The following is a 12,390-nucleotide window of genomic DNA, read 5'->3' on the forward strand; positions in this document are numbered from 1 at the left end:
CCCCCCCCCCCCCCCCCCCCCCCCCCCCCCCCCCCCCCCCCCCCCCCCCCCCCCCCCCCCCCCCCCCCCCCCCCAGGGCCAGGGCCAGGAGGGCTATGCGCGATGATCTGATTATCCTTCCATCCCGCCGGGACGCCGTGCTGCTGCAGCTCCACAGAGGCACCTGGCAATGTACGAGTGCTTGTATGCTTGTACTTGCAGGAGAGAAGAGATGAGAGATGAGAGATGAGAGACGAGAGACGAGACAAGAGATTCGAGCCATTTGAAATCAAGTGAAGCGTTCCAGCATAGGTATGTAACATCAAAGTCTAGATGCGCTCTACCAAGGTACTATCAGGCATCTTTTGCTGCCCCAAGCTCCCCCCGGATGAACAGTTGGGCTGCAGGGCATCTGCCCTGCTTCTCGTCTTGGGTCTTGAGCTAGGTACCTCGAGGTATGCAGAGTGCACAGCCAATGTACCTTGCCTTGCCTTGCCTTGCCTTGCTTTGCGGGCTGCATGTAAGTAAGTACCTCTTATATTAAGTTGCGTGTACATATGCATTGGCTGCATCCTTCCCTTGGCCGTGCTGTCTCTATTCACATGCAGCCAATGCATTCATCCCTTGCCTGACGTGACGTCCTCAACCACACGCCCCCCTTCCTTTTCTCTCCTCCTCGCCATTTTCATTCCCTTCTCTTTTCTGCTCCATCATCAATCACATCATCACATCATCCCCGTCCTTGTCCTCAACCCCTCTGTCTCCTCCTCCTCCTCCTCCTCTGCTTCCTCTCCTCCCTCCTTCTACCCCTCCCTCTCGAATATCCTTGCACGGGTTGTGCACCTCTCATTGTCAATTGACAACGGGGAAAACGGCGTGATTGACAATTGACATTCTTCTGCAGAGGCTCGTGTGGCAAGCAGCCCGCCAGTTCACTTCGCCTGCCATTGATTAATTCCGTTCATCGTCGTCGTCGACGTCAAACACACTCCCGCTTCGTCGCCTTCCAGAAACACTTCGGCACTTCTCTACCGCCGGAACTGGCTCCGGTGTTACATCTCTGTCGGCACCCGCTCCCGCATCCCCGTTTCCTTCCCGGCCTGCGAGGATCAAACAAACGCCTTGTTGGTTTGTTCTATTTCTGTTGATATACCCTGGCCAGCTGTTTCGTCACTCGGTCGCAATTATCGGGCACGGATCTTTAGCTTTACATCGTCATACTGCTCCAGAATTTTTGACAGGCCGCGCCCGCCTCCCGGGGCGGCTTATCGACCCTCCCCTGCTCTTCACCACGTCCCGTGCCTCCCAGCGTGTTATCCCTGAACATCCCAGTGGTAACTGTTTTAGAGAGAAGCTACAACTAGGAGCTCTTTTGCAAACACGCGGATAGCAAGACTAGCTGCCGACTCAGGACGCCGACAATACATATAAGCTTGCTATTCGCAGCCCTCTGGTCTATCGTTCATGACCACCAACACTCAACCATTCACCTCTAAATTTCACCTTGATTGTTCTCCCATTATTCACCCATTGTTCAGGCAAAACCTCTTCTTCCCTAACAAGCTTTCATCTTTGAAGAAACTCTCCACCGTTGAAAACTTAAAGAGACACCTTCATCTCTTGTAAGCCGCCACAGTCTGACATTCATACCAAGGCTCTGCTATATCGTCTATTTGCATCAGCCGTCTTGAGTCAAGGTTGCTTGGCTTCACACTGTCCGGATTCTTATTGCTCTTTGATAGAATCAGTCAAAGAATCTATCTCTTTCAGAGACTTCGCCTCTGATAGCCAACCAACTCCTCCTGACTCAATCACAAGGCTCTGCAAAGCCGACCATCAACAGCAAACCCAATGACAATGGCAGTCTCTTGCGCCCACTCCTTTGTCATGATCAAGTCTGACAATACTCTTGTTCAGTGGGTTTGCCAACATTGCCGGTCGGGACCTCACTGGGCCATCTACGAATGCACATACTGCAAGCTTCATCTTTGCCGCCCATGCACCCAGGCAGCCTAAGCTAGTGTATCAGACAAGACTGGCATCGACAACGACTACCGGATTGACCATTTACATGGCTGGCCATTTGGAAGATTGCTCTTTTCTCCTCGGTCAATCCTGGTTGATGATGCCCCCTTCGTTATTCACGATGATCATTCCATCTTGAATGCCGCCCACTACCCTTATTGGGACGACCAACTCACTCTTGGCGAGCCACTCGCCCCCCTAACAACACTTTGACTGATACGGCCTCCACGAATCATGACTATCTTTTGAAAGTTTTTTTTTTCTTTTGTTTTGCTTTATAACGACACATCTTACTCAGCAGCATTTCGTGGTTTGGTGTTCTTCACCTACCCCATCCTTGCCCTTTGTGCAAACTGGTTTACAGCTGCTGGTAGTTGTACTCGTACGGCCACAATGCCAGAATTGGTTTTGCCTGCAGTATTACTTGCAGAAGCGGCAGCGTTCGCCCCCCGTCATGTTCATCATTTACAAGCTTCCATGTAGTTGGAACTGCAAGTCCCACGTGGGCGGCTCCCTTTTTGGCGACGCGCCCCATAAGCTGGGAACAAGGCCCCCTGCTCCGGAGGTTACTCTGCTAGTGGACACAACTTGGACCTATGAGATGGCATCAAGACGGGATTCGGCGACTCTAGAATCGGAAGCGGGGAGGTGTGCTGTGGCCACATCCTGGCAGCCTTGGTCCTCATCATGCTCACCGGTGACTTACTTCGCCCTCGTATTCCCCATTTTACCTATTCCTTTTGGAAAGGACAAGGGCTAGGACAAGGTTGCTGGGCGGAGCTTTGGCCGGAGCTTTGGCCCTCCGTTCATGATCAGGGTTTTGTCTGACAAGGTGCTGCTCTCTGCGCTGCAATAGCCGTTTGCACTGCTTGGTCACCAGACTTGTTATTATCCTTTTTGCTTTCTTTTCCCCCTTCTGGTTTTGGTATGCTGGAGTCTTGATATTCTTGGGCTAATGGTTGGTCTTTGCCTTTTTCTGGCCAGGTTTTTCGGTTGGCTTTTGTTCACTTGGTCAGTGCCGTTCTCTCATGACCCCGTTGACCGGCGCAATTTGAGATTTAGATGGTATGGACGGGGCTATCTCAACGTACGAGTAACCCCATGGATAGACTGGTTTTGCCGTAAGGCAAGGGAAACTCCAATCTAGAGACATGAGCATGACTTAGATAGTAAATAGACACGGGACACAATGATTACTTTTAACACACCACTTGTCATACGATGCTCTATAATTGCTTGGTAATGATACTCGTACAGATCAACAGAAGGGCTTGTGAGTCTGGCTGCGAGTGAGTTTCGTGACCCCCTAGACATTGATACAATACGCCTTGTCTTTGACAAGGGTCTACGGGATAGTCTTTTTGTTCTATGGAGATTATTCTGTGTTGTGCTACGCTGCCATCAGCAATGGATAGAAACTGCTCTGTACGCGTTCCATTACTTTACTTGATTTCAGTTGGTCACTAGCATTCCACTGATTTGAGGGAAACAAAGCGAGATGAGCAAAGAATTTGCATCTCCTTTCATAGAGAGGAATCGAGAGGTTCATCTTTAGTACAAAAGAAGCAGAGAAAACAAATTTACTTTTAATAGGGGGAGAAAGGAATACTAAAGAAATACTCCGAGATTCAATGGATCCTTGATTTCCCGTTTCTATGGATTTGCGTCTTCCGTGGAACACGAATACTGGTACTCCTTCCCGCGGGAAGAGGCAAAAAAAGAGCCGTGATACAAAGATTTTTGCCGTGCGAGGCGATCTGATCCTGTGCCATGTGCGGCAACAAGTGGCATCTCCCCCGTGTTGGGCAGGTGATGTAACAACGACAGCACCCCTTGTGACGGGCAGGTCATATGGGTAGAACGGATGCAATAGTTTGCTTGCCTTTCTTGCTTACTTCAAACCGAGGGCAAGATTTGAACGAAAAAGCAGGTTTCGGCTGAGTAGTAGTGCTACTCGCGTTATTAGAAGAAACAAAAAGATCTACGCATATCGGTAGAAGCGAGCAATCGTCTTGTCCTTGTACGGCCAATCCCACACTGGCCTCTCGCTCGTCCTCTTCGTGACAGCCACCTCGTCGCCAACCGATACGTCAACTCCGTCGAGGCCATCGACCAAGAACGCATACTTGCCAAAGACGGGCGTCCACTTGGAGCCCGCATCGACCCGGCGATCCGACATGAGCTTCTTCAAGAGCATGCCCTTTTCGCCCTCGCCGAACCGCCCCGTCTCGTAATCGACGTTGAGGGAGGTGCACCGGTTGCACAGCTTGGTCATGGCCAGGGTAGGACGGCCGCCGATGGACAACTCGGTCCAGAAATCCTCTTCAAACTCGTCCGCGCCCTCGCCGTCAACGACGATGTTGGGGCGGAACTTGACGATATCCACGGGACCGCTGGAGAGACGGGCGTTGACGTTGCCGAGTGACTTTTCGGACACGACGAGGTAGGCAGCCATGTCGGAAAAGGCCAGCCAGTCCGCCTCGGGCTGCTGCTGCTGCTGTCGTTGCTGATCTCCCCATACGAAGCTGGACAGATAAGGGAGCCAGCCCTGTTTGGCGGGAGGCGCAGCAGAGGCAGCGGGCTGAGCTCTGGGCGAAAAGGTGCCGTGGACAGGGCGACGCTCGTCACCAATGTAGCAAAGAACCGTCCGGAAGCCGAAGCAGGCTGTGAACCATTCGTCGAAATATGCCCCCATCCGATAAGCGTCAACCATGGCCTGGTGAAGATTGATGACTTGCCGGTCGAGACCCGAGACGTCAGGGTCCAGAGGCACGCGGAGGACGACGCTCTGTTCCGGACGCGGCGATACCAGCGGATCTCTCGGGGCCTGATATCGCACATGAATCTCACCGCCGACAATCTCCTGGACGAAGCGGCTGCACTCGGGATACCGGTCAAGCTGGATCTTGGCCAGCTCCCCGTCGTCGCCGACTTTAAAGAGCATGAAGCGTCTGTCATACTTGACCCCCTGGGGGCCGAGATGAGCCTTGTGGAGCGGAATCCCGCGGAGGGCCTTGATAGGATAGACCCAAATCTGGGGTAAAGAGAGGAGTCGTCAGCAACCTTATTTTCATTTGACTGCCCTGCCCGGCTAAGATGCTTACATACCGCCGTTATCTTCATGGCTGGCGCGATTGAGCAAAGTCCAATAGGGCTGGCACCAAGCAGCGCTGTTCAGTTTGAATGGAAGAAGAAGAGAAAGAGAATGTGCTGTTCTGCCCGAAACGCCGCCCGCTGCTCTTGTCTTGTACAACGTCGAATTCCTGTGAATCACGTACTCCGTACTCCGTAGATACATGCTATTTCAAGCCAAAGGGCCCGATTACCCAAACCGGTCGTCATGCTGCCGGTCTGGCGCGCCCTTCCTCGGCAATTGATGTGCTAATACGAGTATGCACCTTGTCCTTGTTGCTTTAGTAGGTATTGATTGCAAAGTAAGCAAACTGGACTGTCATTCATCCTCCGCGGAAGCGATCCCTAGACTCTTCGGCTTTAGTCAATTGACTTTATTTCTTCGCCGTGCGTGGGGGCAGTGATAACATGGAGTCGGCGATTACGACTTACACAGACACGCCGATAATTCCATCGCGTGCCGGACTTTGGCGGATGCGATTTGACACTGTTCGTGGAGCCTGACATCTCGCCTTCATTTTCCACCTGCTCACCTTTCATATATCATTTCGTCGTGTTCGCATATTTGCCCTAGCTGAATGTTGGAATAGTCTAGCAATGATTTGCCTTCGAGGTGAGTTTAGCCGAGAATCAACGCGGGCAGCAAGACGCCATGGCGGCGCTCAAAGCATCTCACAAACACTCCAACTGACTCATGGTCCACCTAGTCAAAAAAGGAGTAGCAAGATCAATCTCCCAAAGACTGTTTGGGTGAGATGGCTATGAATAAGTCAAACTACAGTCAAAGACTTTGCCCAAATCCAATCTTGGCGTTTCCATCTCCCCTTTCTTCCATAGACGGCAGTTGCAGGGACCAAAAACACGGGCATACAGATATGTAGCCCACAGAGTCTGCTGATGCGTTTCCAGGGCCATGTTGGCAGGTTCACTGACAGCACGCTAAGAACGACTCGTCTAACGATAGTGTCAAGCAGCTGTCTCACCTACTCGACAGCTAAACCAACAACTATTTCGTCTTGCGAGCTGACTCATATTCCTCCACAGTTGAAGTCGTGATCCGTCATCAGAGAAAGCATGTATGACTTCAACAGCATGCACTCCGTACTCCTCACGAATGCCCAACTCTGGAGAGCGGGGAAGAGGGGAATGCTCCCTTGTCGAGTGGATGGAGCCCTTGAACAGTAACGGGCATGTGTGAGCGAAACCCCCACCAGGCTCTGCGATTGATGTTGCCGGCATACTGGAGATCTCTGACGTATCGTCAGGGCACTCGGCCTTTGAAAGCAAGCTGTTGATCGCTTGTCGCTGGCTGGGGGTTTGATGAGCGCCGACACGCTGCATGCATGCACACGAGTACTCGTAATACTCGACAAACCTTCCAGCCTTGTTGATGCTCTCTTGTGCACCCTACCGGCTCTCACGGCCGATATTTCTCGAAAACTTGCTCAAACATCATCGCGACATCCCGTTCAAACCGCCTTGGCAAGAAAACGGAGCGGTCTCAACTGCTCAAATACGTAAACAGTCGGCACTGAGAGTTTTGGACGCGTACGCTCTGTATACGTCAGCGGTGGATCGGATTACCCTTGTTCTTCCGTTGGAAGACAACAACCCCCTCCAGAAGAAACGTCGCCAAGGGAAGAGGGTCGATGCTAGCTTGATAGCTTAAGTGGCCGTGTTACCGAAAGATTGAGCGAGGGCTGACCCTGATCGGAGGTGGTGATGTTGCCGCTATTTGGCTTTGGACGTATCGTATCACTATCTATCTGCCAGGACAAAGAATTAGGTACTGTGCTGTAGCACAGTATGGGTGCTACATAGCGGTGATAGAGACGTAGTAGGTAGTAGTATTAGTGATTACTACCCGCGCAAACCACGCTCCCGGGACAGGGCATGTGGTGGATGTGATACATCGAAAATCATCCTTGGTGAGTGCGCGGACCGGTTGCTGATTCGCTCGGTTTTGGTTATCTTTCGTGATCTTGGGGGTGGGACGAGATGGGATATGGGCATGGCCTTGACTGATAGAGCCCAGGCAACAAAGTCGTAATATAGTAGCATCCATGAAGCACGAGAGGAGGGGTTGAAGCCGATATGATCCTTCAGACCTGCACATCGGCCGGTTGGCTGGCTGGCTCGAGGATAAAAGCGTGAAAGGTGATTTGCTGGTCACGGCAGATGCAGGCAAGTTGAGCAGATTAGATTGGCCGATAATGCAAGCGGGAAGAGAAGGAAACGACGCCCGCTCCTCATTCGCAGCTGCATGCACGCAAGGTTGGATCGTATACCTAGTATACAGTAGCAAGCATGCTTGATGCTTGATGCTTGGTGCTTGGTGCTAGAGCAGAGCGACGGCCTGTATCATGCGCGGACGGGACGCCGAATCCATCCGGCGGTTTGCTCCATCTCCATCGCTCAATCCGCAGCCGCATTTGCGCAATTTGGACCCCGATAGCCGTGTTTGCTTGGCAGCCCCTCGAGGCCGCGTGCGTGCTGCTGCCCATGCGGAACGTCGAAAAGCCAATCGAGAGGAGCAGCTTACAACGGTGGCGTCGCTGTTGGTTGACGCCTCGTCCCGTCTATTGGACGACTTGCTCCCCTTGTTCCGTCTTATCGCGTGCCCTCCAGCTTCAGACTGGCCAACCGGGGGAGGCCCAGACCGTTGTCGAGAGAGTTGTGGCGCTTGGGAAATCGCTAGCCCTGGTTGGGTTCAAGGTGGAGGAGACGGACGGGTTTGAAACCCCAGGTTTGTTTGAGCTGTGTCCGGGCAAGGGCTGTTTTAGCTTGATGGGGATTTCCGTTGGTTTGCGGGAGAGCACGAGATGCTGCTGTTGAATGGCATGGCATGACATGTGAGAGTATGTAGAAGCAAGCAAGCAAGAGGGTGAAGAAGTAAAGCTTGGAGTTTGTATCTACGGCACGGTGGTTGGATGGTACGTGCTTCCTTGCTGTAACTTCCATCGTAGGTAATGCTGAACCAAAAGATCAGTCCATGTTGGGCGTCAGTTGCCGGTGCTGCAGGTGCTGCCGCCGCCGCTGCATTTTGCATTTGCCCGCTGTTTGATCGTCCACAAAAAAAAACTTAGCAGGCCAAACCTCCACTTTCTCCCTACAAAGCTGGCGTCTCCTCTTCCCCACCACCTCACACACTCCTGGCAGTCACTTATTGCTCGCATCTTTGGTCAAGTGAACAATTTCAAGGTCCAGCTACAGTAGCTGATAATGCTAGCCAAAGACCTCACGACGCTACAGCTCTTCAGCTCGCCTTGACTGACAACGCTCAAGTGGAGGTGACAAGCTCTAGAGAGGTCCAAGATGGTCCGTGGTCAGCCACCGCCCGCTTTTACACTCGCACTATCAACACGCGGAGATTCCAACGGGAAAAGCCGCTTCGTCTTGATGTTTTTTTTTATGTTTATGCGGTGTTTGTCCTTGGTACTCGATGCTTTTGTGTAAATGGCTGCTACTGAACAGGTATTGCCAGGGGAGCGGCTACATCCCTGGAACCAAAAGAGGGCCAGGGGCCTTGTCTGTCTCGCCTCGCCTCGCCTGGCCTCGCTTGGTTTTGGGCCTGGCTGCGTACTGTGCTTGTGCTGTAGGTGCAAGGTTTTGCTCTCTTACATGAGCGAAAATGCCGAGTCTTGGTTCGTCGATGACTCTACCTCCCACTTGCTTCCCACTTGCTACTACTCGTACTAGGGAGGTCGATGGGCTTGACAGCCGTCCCCTTCTAGTGTACGGAGTAATTGATGCAGATCTTGCAGATTAGAATGCGGCCTGTTCTTTTATCTATCCCCCCAGGCCCCCTTCCGGCTCGTGCTTCTTCTTCCTCAGCTTCTTCCCATAACCAAGTACTGGTAATACTTGACACTCGCCTGCTTGCTTCACCAGCCGTCTCTTACACCGTTTGGGATTTCTGAAACGGACAGGTTTGCCTTTAACCTTATCGATCCCCTTGTATCACTTTGTTTGTCAACATACATATTGCATGCGCTGCCCGGCATAGGCGCCCGTCACATCCTGTGCGCCGTCTGTTTGCTGCTGCGTTTATACCCCATTCTTACACAAGACTTTGAGAAATCACTCGCTCACACCTTTCCGGAATCCTGGAGGCCTGGAGCCCCAGTTCTCCAGCTAATATCTCCATAAATCTACATCTTTATCTCGTCCATCTTGTCCATCTTCTTCTTCTTCTTCTTCCATTCTCGTTCCATCTCATATTGCTCTCCTGCTTGCTTGCATACCTACATACAGCCTTATTTCCTCCTCCTTACTCTTTGGGTTGCCAGGCTGCGGCTAAATCAGAAAGCTCCCGCGCTTCTGTAGGACCCTTTATTACCGCGGTTAATATTCTAAATTATTTTCCCCGAGGCCACCGTCCCCTCCGCCGTTGTTTATCTCACCTTGAGTACCCAAGAGGCTGGGCGTTATCCTGCATTAGGGAGGTGGGAAGATACCACTGCATGACACCATGGAGGAAGCTCAACGCCTCGTGGGTGTGCGCGAGCTGGATCTCGCCAACTACGGGCCAGTCTCTGTGGTGGACAGAATTAATCTCGTGCAGGGCTTGAGAACAAGTGCCGGTAAGGCTTTTCTTTTTCTTGTTTTTATCTTCTTTCACTTTCCATTTCCTCTTCATCTTCATTTTCTTCTTGCGGCATAAAATCCGTGCGCCTACACTTTTACTATGAGCTCAAATGGCTCAAATTTTTCCCCATCCCATCTCCCCCACCATCATTGTCAGCTACCCATAGTGTACTTCCGGGCTCCAAGCTTAGTACTACTTACATCGACACCAAACATTTCTCATCAACAAGCTTCTCACTAACTTTGACAGCCTTCTTCACATTTCTGCGAGCAAATCTTGCTCTCAGTGCTACATCACCATCGTCACCTATTTCCTCTTATGCGCCAACGCCATACCTCGAGCCTTATTCGCATCACCAGTTTCCCATCCCACCGTCTCCTTCGCCTCTCAGCTCCTCGACGTCCTTCTCAGACTCTCACTCCTACACTGGTGCCGATGCCTCTGCTCCTCTTGACCCTCTCGATGATGTTCCTCCTCTGTCCCTGGAGCCGCTGCTCACCTACGATGACAAAGTCGCTGGCCTCAATCTCATTGCCGACTCGATAGCGCAGATGAAACAGCGGGCTGCTCACTCCATGGTCTTTCACCCCCTATGCATGGGCATCCTGTTCATGGCATGGGCCGGCATCTATCGCTGGTCGTATGTCCCCTCAACCGAGGATCCCAGCATGGCTCTCCTGCTCTCATGCGGTGTAACCATGACCTATCTCACTGCTATACGCTACTTTACAGACGGCTACGTAAAGCTCGCCGAGAACATGCGTTGGTCGTGGCTCGAGGGGTCCGGCAGTATCGAAGGTGATCTCCTCATTGGCGCGCGCTATGGTGGCGCTTTGATTGGAGTCCTGGTCCTCCGGCTAGAGCCTCGCTTTTCCTCCCTTTCATCGGGGGGCAGCAAGCGCAGGAACAGGAGCAGGAGCGTGAGCTTCCGGGGAGGTAAGGGCGTTATCCGGGCATGGACCACACGCCTCCGGTATCGTGGCAAGGGCATCGGCCGAGACCTCCTCGATGGCGCCATCCGCATTGTCAAGGACCGCTGCGGAAAGGATGCCGAGGTTGGTTTTGCGCAGGAGCATGCTAACAGCACCATGCTACTGCCGGCCATGTTCAACGGAGCGTTTCGTAGAGGTGAGATTCGTGCTGCCAAGGCGCTGGAGAAGGCGTTGGAGGAGTGGGAGTCGAGCAAGAGAAAGAAGTGGTAATGGATATCAGCGTTCCCTGGAGGAGCTTGATCACGAGGTGCCCGGAAGTGGACCAGGTTTTTTGGATTTGCTGCGAGAATTCCTTCATTAGAGATACCCCATATGATTTCATACTTTTGTCTTTTGCGATGCGTGGCTATTGTTTGCTTCATACACATTAATGCTCGTCCATATTAGGGATTTATAATAGCGCATAACTGAAATGTCTTCTTATTTCTCGTCAGTTCTCATACACATGAACAAAGTCAAGACCAACAGCATCATCACTGTCTCAAATAAACACTCAAAGCACATTGCCTCCGAACTTGCTAAATGCCCCAGCTGGTAACCAAATCAAAGAAAATTACAATAGAAACAACAGAGACCAAGAGCCATAGCGTCACAGCTCATGGCTCACCGATGCGATCCGCCCTGTAAGGCAGTCTTCTGGCCACCCTCGCACGGCGACTCTTTGGTTCTTTCCACAGGTCGTCTTTGCTAAAATAATACAAAGTCCTTCCTCGACGTTTTAGAGAGTGAAGAATCTGCAAATTCGTACAAGTCAGCTTGGCTTCTTCTTCTTCTTCTTTTCACGCGGTTGTCAAAGAATAGGGAGGATCAAGGCCTTACATCTTCCAAGGTTACCGTCTTGGCTCGCCGGTATTCAACATACGTCACAGCATCGCGAAGAACCTAGAGAGAGAGAGAGCGAAAGCGCACATTAGTAAAAGAGAGGGGTGCAGAGATGATAATCGGATCAGGGGTACTCACCCCTTGCAGAAAAGTCTTCAACGCAAGTCTCGTTTCGTCATAAACCGTGGCAGAGATACGCTTGACTCCTCCACGTCGAGCCAATCGCCTGTACAAACGTAACCCAAAAGCAGTGGTTAGCAAAAGTGACGTCGTCCACCATCCTTGGGTTCACACTCCTTCTCATGGAACACCCTTGGCATATCGCACGGCTTCACTTACCGGATAGCAGGCTTCGCTATTTTCATGAGTTAGCAATCCAACTTGGCTCCCAAAATGCAAATAGAATGAGGTGTGAGAGGGAGAGATGCGAGAATAGAGAGAACGTACTTATCCCATGTATCGAATCCTTCAAAATTTTGCTGTTACCAAAGCATAGCCGCGTTAGACTCATCTCATTCCACATCCTTACATAGCCATCATCAGTCGGAAAAGCAGCATGTAACTTACCGGTGTCGCTTCGTGCCGCCACCGATGGTCTTCCCTCCCAAGTCCGGCCTCTTGGCGCCTTGGCTCGAGCCCGGCCCCCCACGGTTAGGGATCGTCGGAGGCATACTGATCGTGACAGATAAGATGCTTTATCGCACAAAACGTAGGTGAAAACACTTGGAGTTCAAACACAAACAAACAGCTCGAAAACAGTCGAAAGTTGCTTTTTCCCCAGAAAGAAAAGAGAAGAAGCTTGCTTCTGGGCGCCTGTTGAAACTTGGGGGGTTGTTGTTGTTGTTGGTTGAT

At 51.8% G+C, this 12,390-nt stretch overlaps 3 protein-coding genes across 3 annotated transcripts; 1 reads left to right on the plus strand and 2 right to left on the minus strand.

Moving 5' to 3' along the window:
* Nucleotides 1-3,985: 3,985 nt before the first annotated feature.
* Triagg1_2494 (uncharacterized protein) lies at nucleotides 3,986-5,127 on the minus strand (the record flags this gene model as incomplete). Its single annotated transcript, XM_062896681.1, has 2 exons — nucleotides 3,986-5,038; nucleotides 5,113-5,127. 2 exons carry the CDS (start codon nucleotides 5,125-5,127, stop codon nucleotides 3,986-3,988), a joined length of 1,068 nt encoding a protein of 355 aa, XP_062758706.1.
* Nucleotides 5,128-9,607: 4,480 nt separating this feature from the next.
* On the plus strand, nucleotides 9,608-10,926 carry Triagg1_2495 (uncharacterized protein; the record flags this gene model as incomplete). The annotated part of the gene is made up of 2 exons (XM_062896682.1): nucleotides 9,608-9,719; nucleotides 9,974-10,926. 2 exons carry the CDS (start codon nucleotides 9,608-9,610, stop codon nucleotides 10,924-10,926), a joined length of 1,065 nt encoding a protein of 354 aa, XP_062758707.1.
* Nucleotides 10,927-11,467: 541 nt separating this feature from the next.
* On the minus strand, nucleotides 11,468-12,209 carry Triagg1_2496 (uncharacterized protein; the record flags this gene model as incomplete). Its single annotated transcript, XM_062896683.1, has 6 exons — nucleotides 11,468-11,491; nucleotides 11,536-11,598; nucleotides 11,677-11,764; nucleotides 11,878-11,893; nucleotides 11,986-12,017; nucleotides 12,106-12,209. 6 exons carry the CDS (start codon nucleotides 12,207-12,209, stop codon nucleotides 11,468-11,470), a joined length of 327 nt encoding a protein of 108 aa, XP_062758708.1.
* Between the last annotated feature and the right edge of the window lie 181 nt (nucleotides 12,210-12,390).

This window comes from Trichoderma aggressivum, assembly GCF_033847375.1.
Source record: "Trichoderma aggressivum f. europaeum strain CBS 100526 chromosome Unknown scaffold_006, whole genome shotgun sequence".
NCBI classification, from domain to species: domain Eukaryota; kingdom Fungi; phylum Ascomycota; class Sordariomycetes; order Hypocreales; family Hypocreaceae; genus Trichoderma; species Trichoderma aggressivum.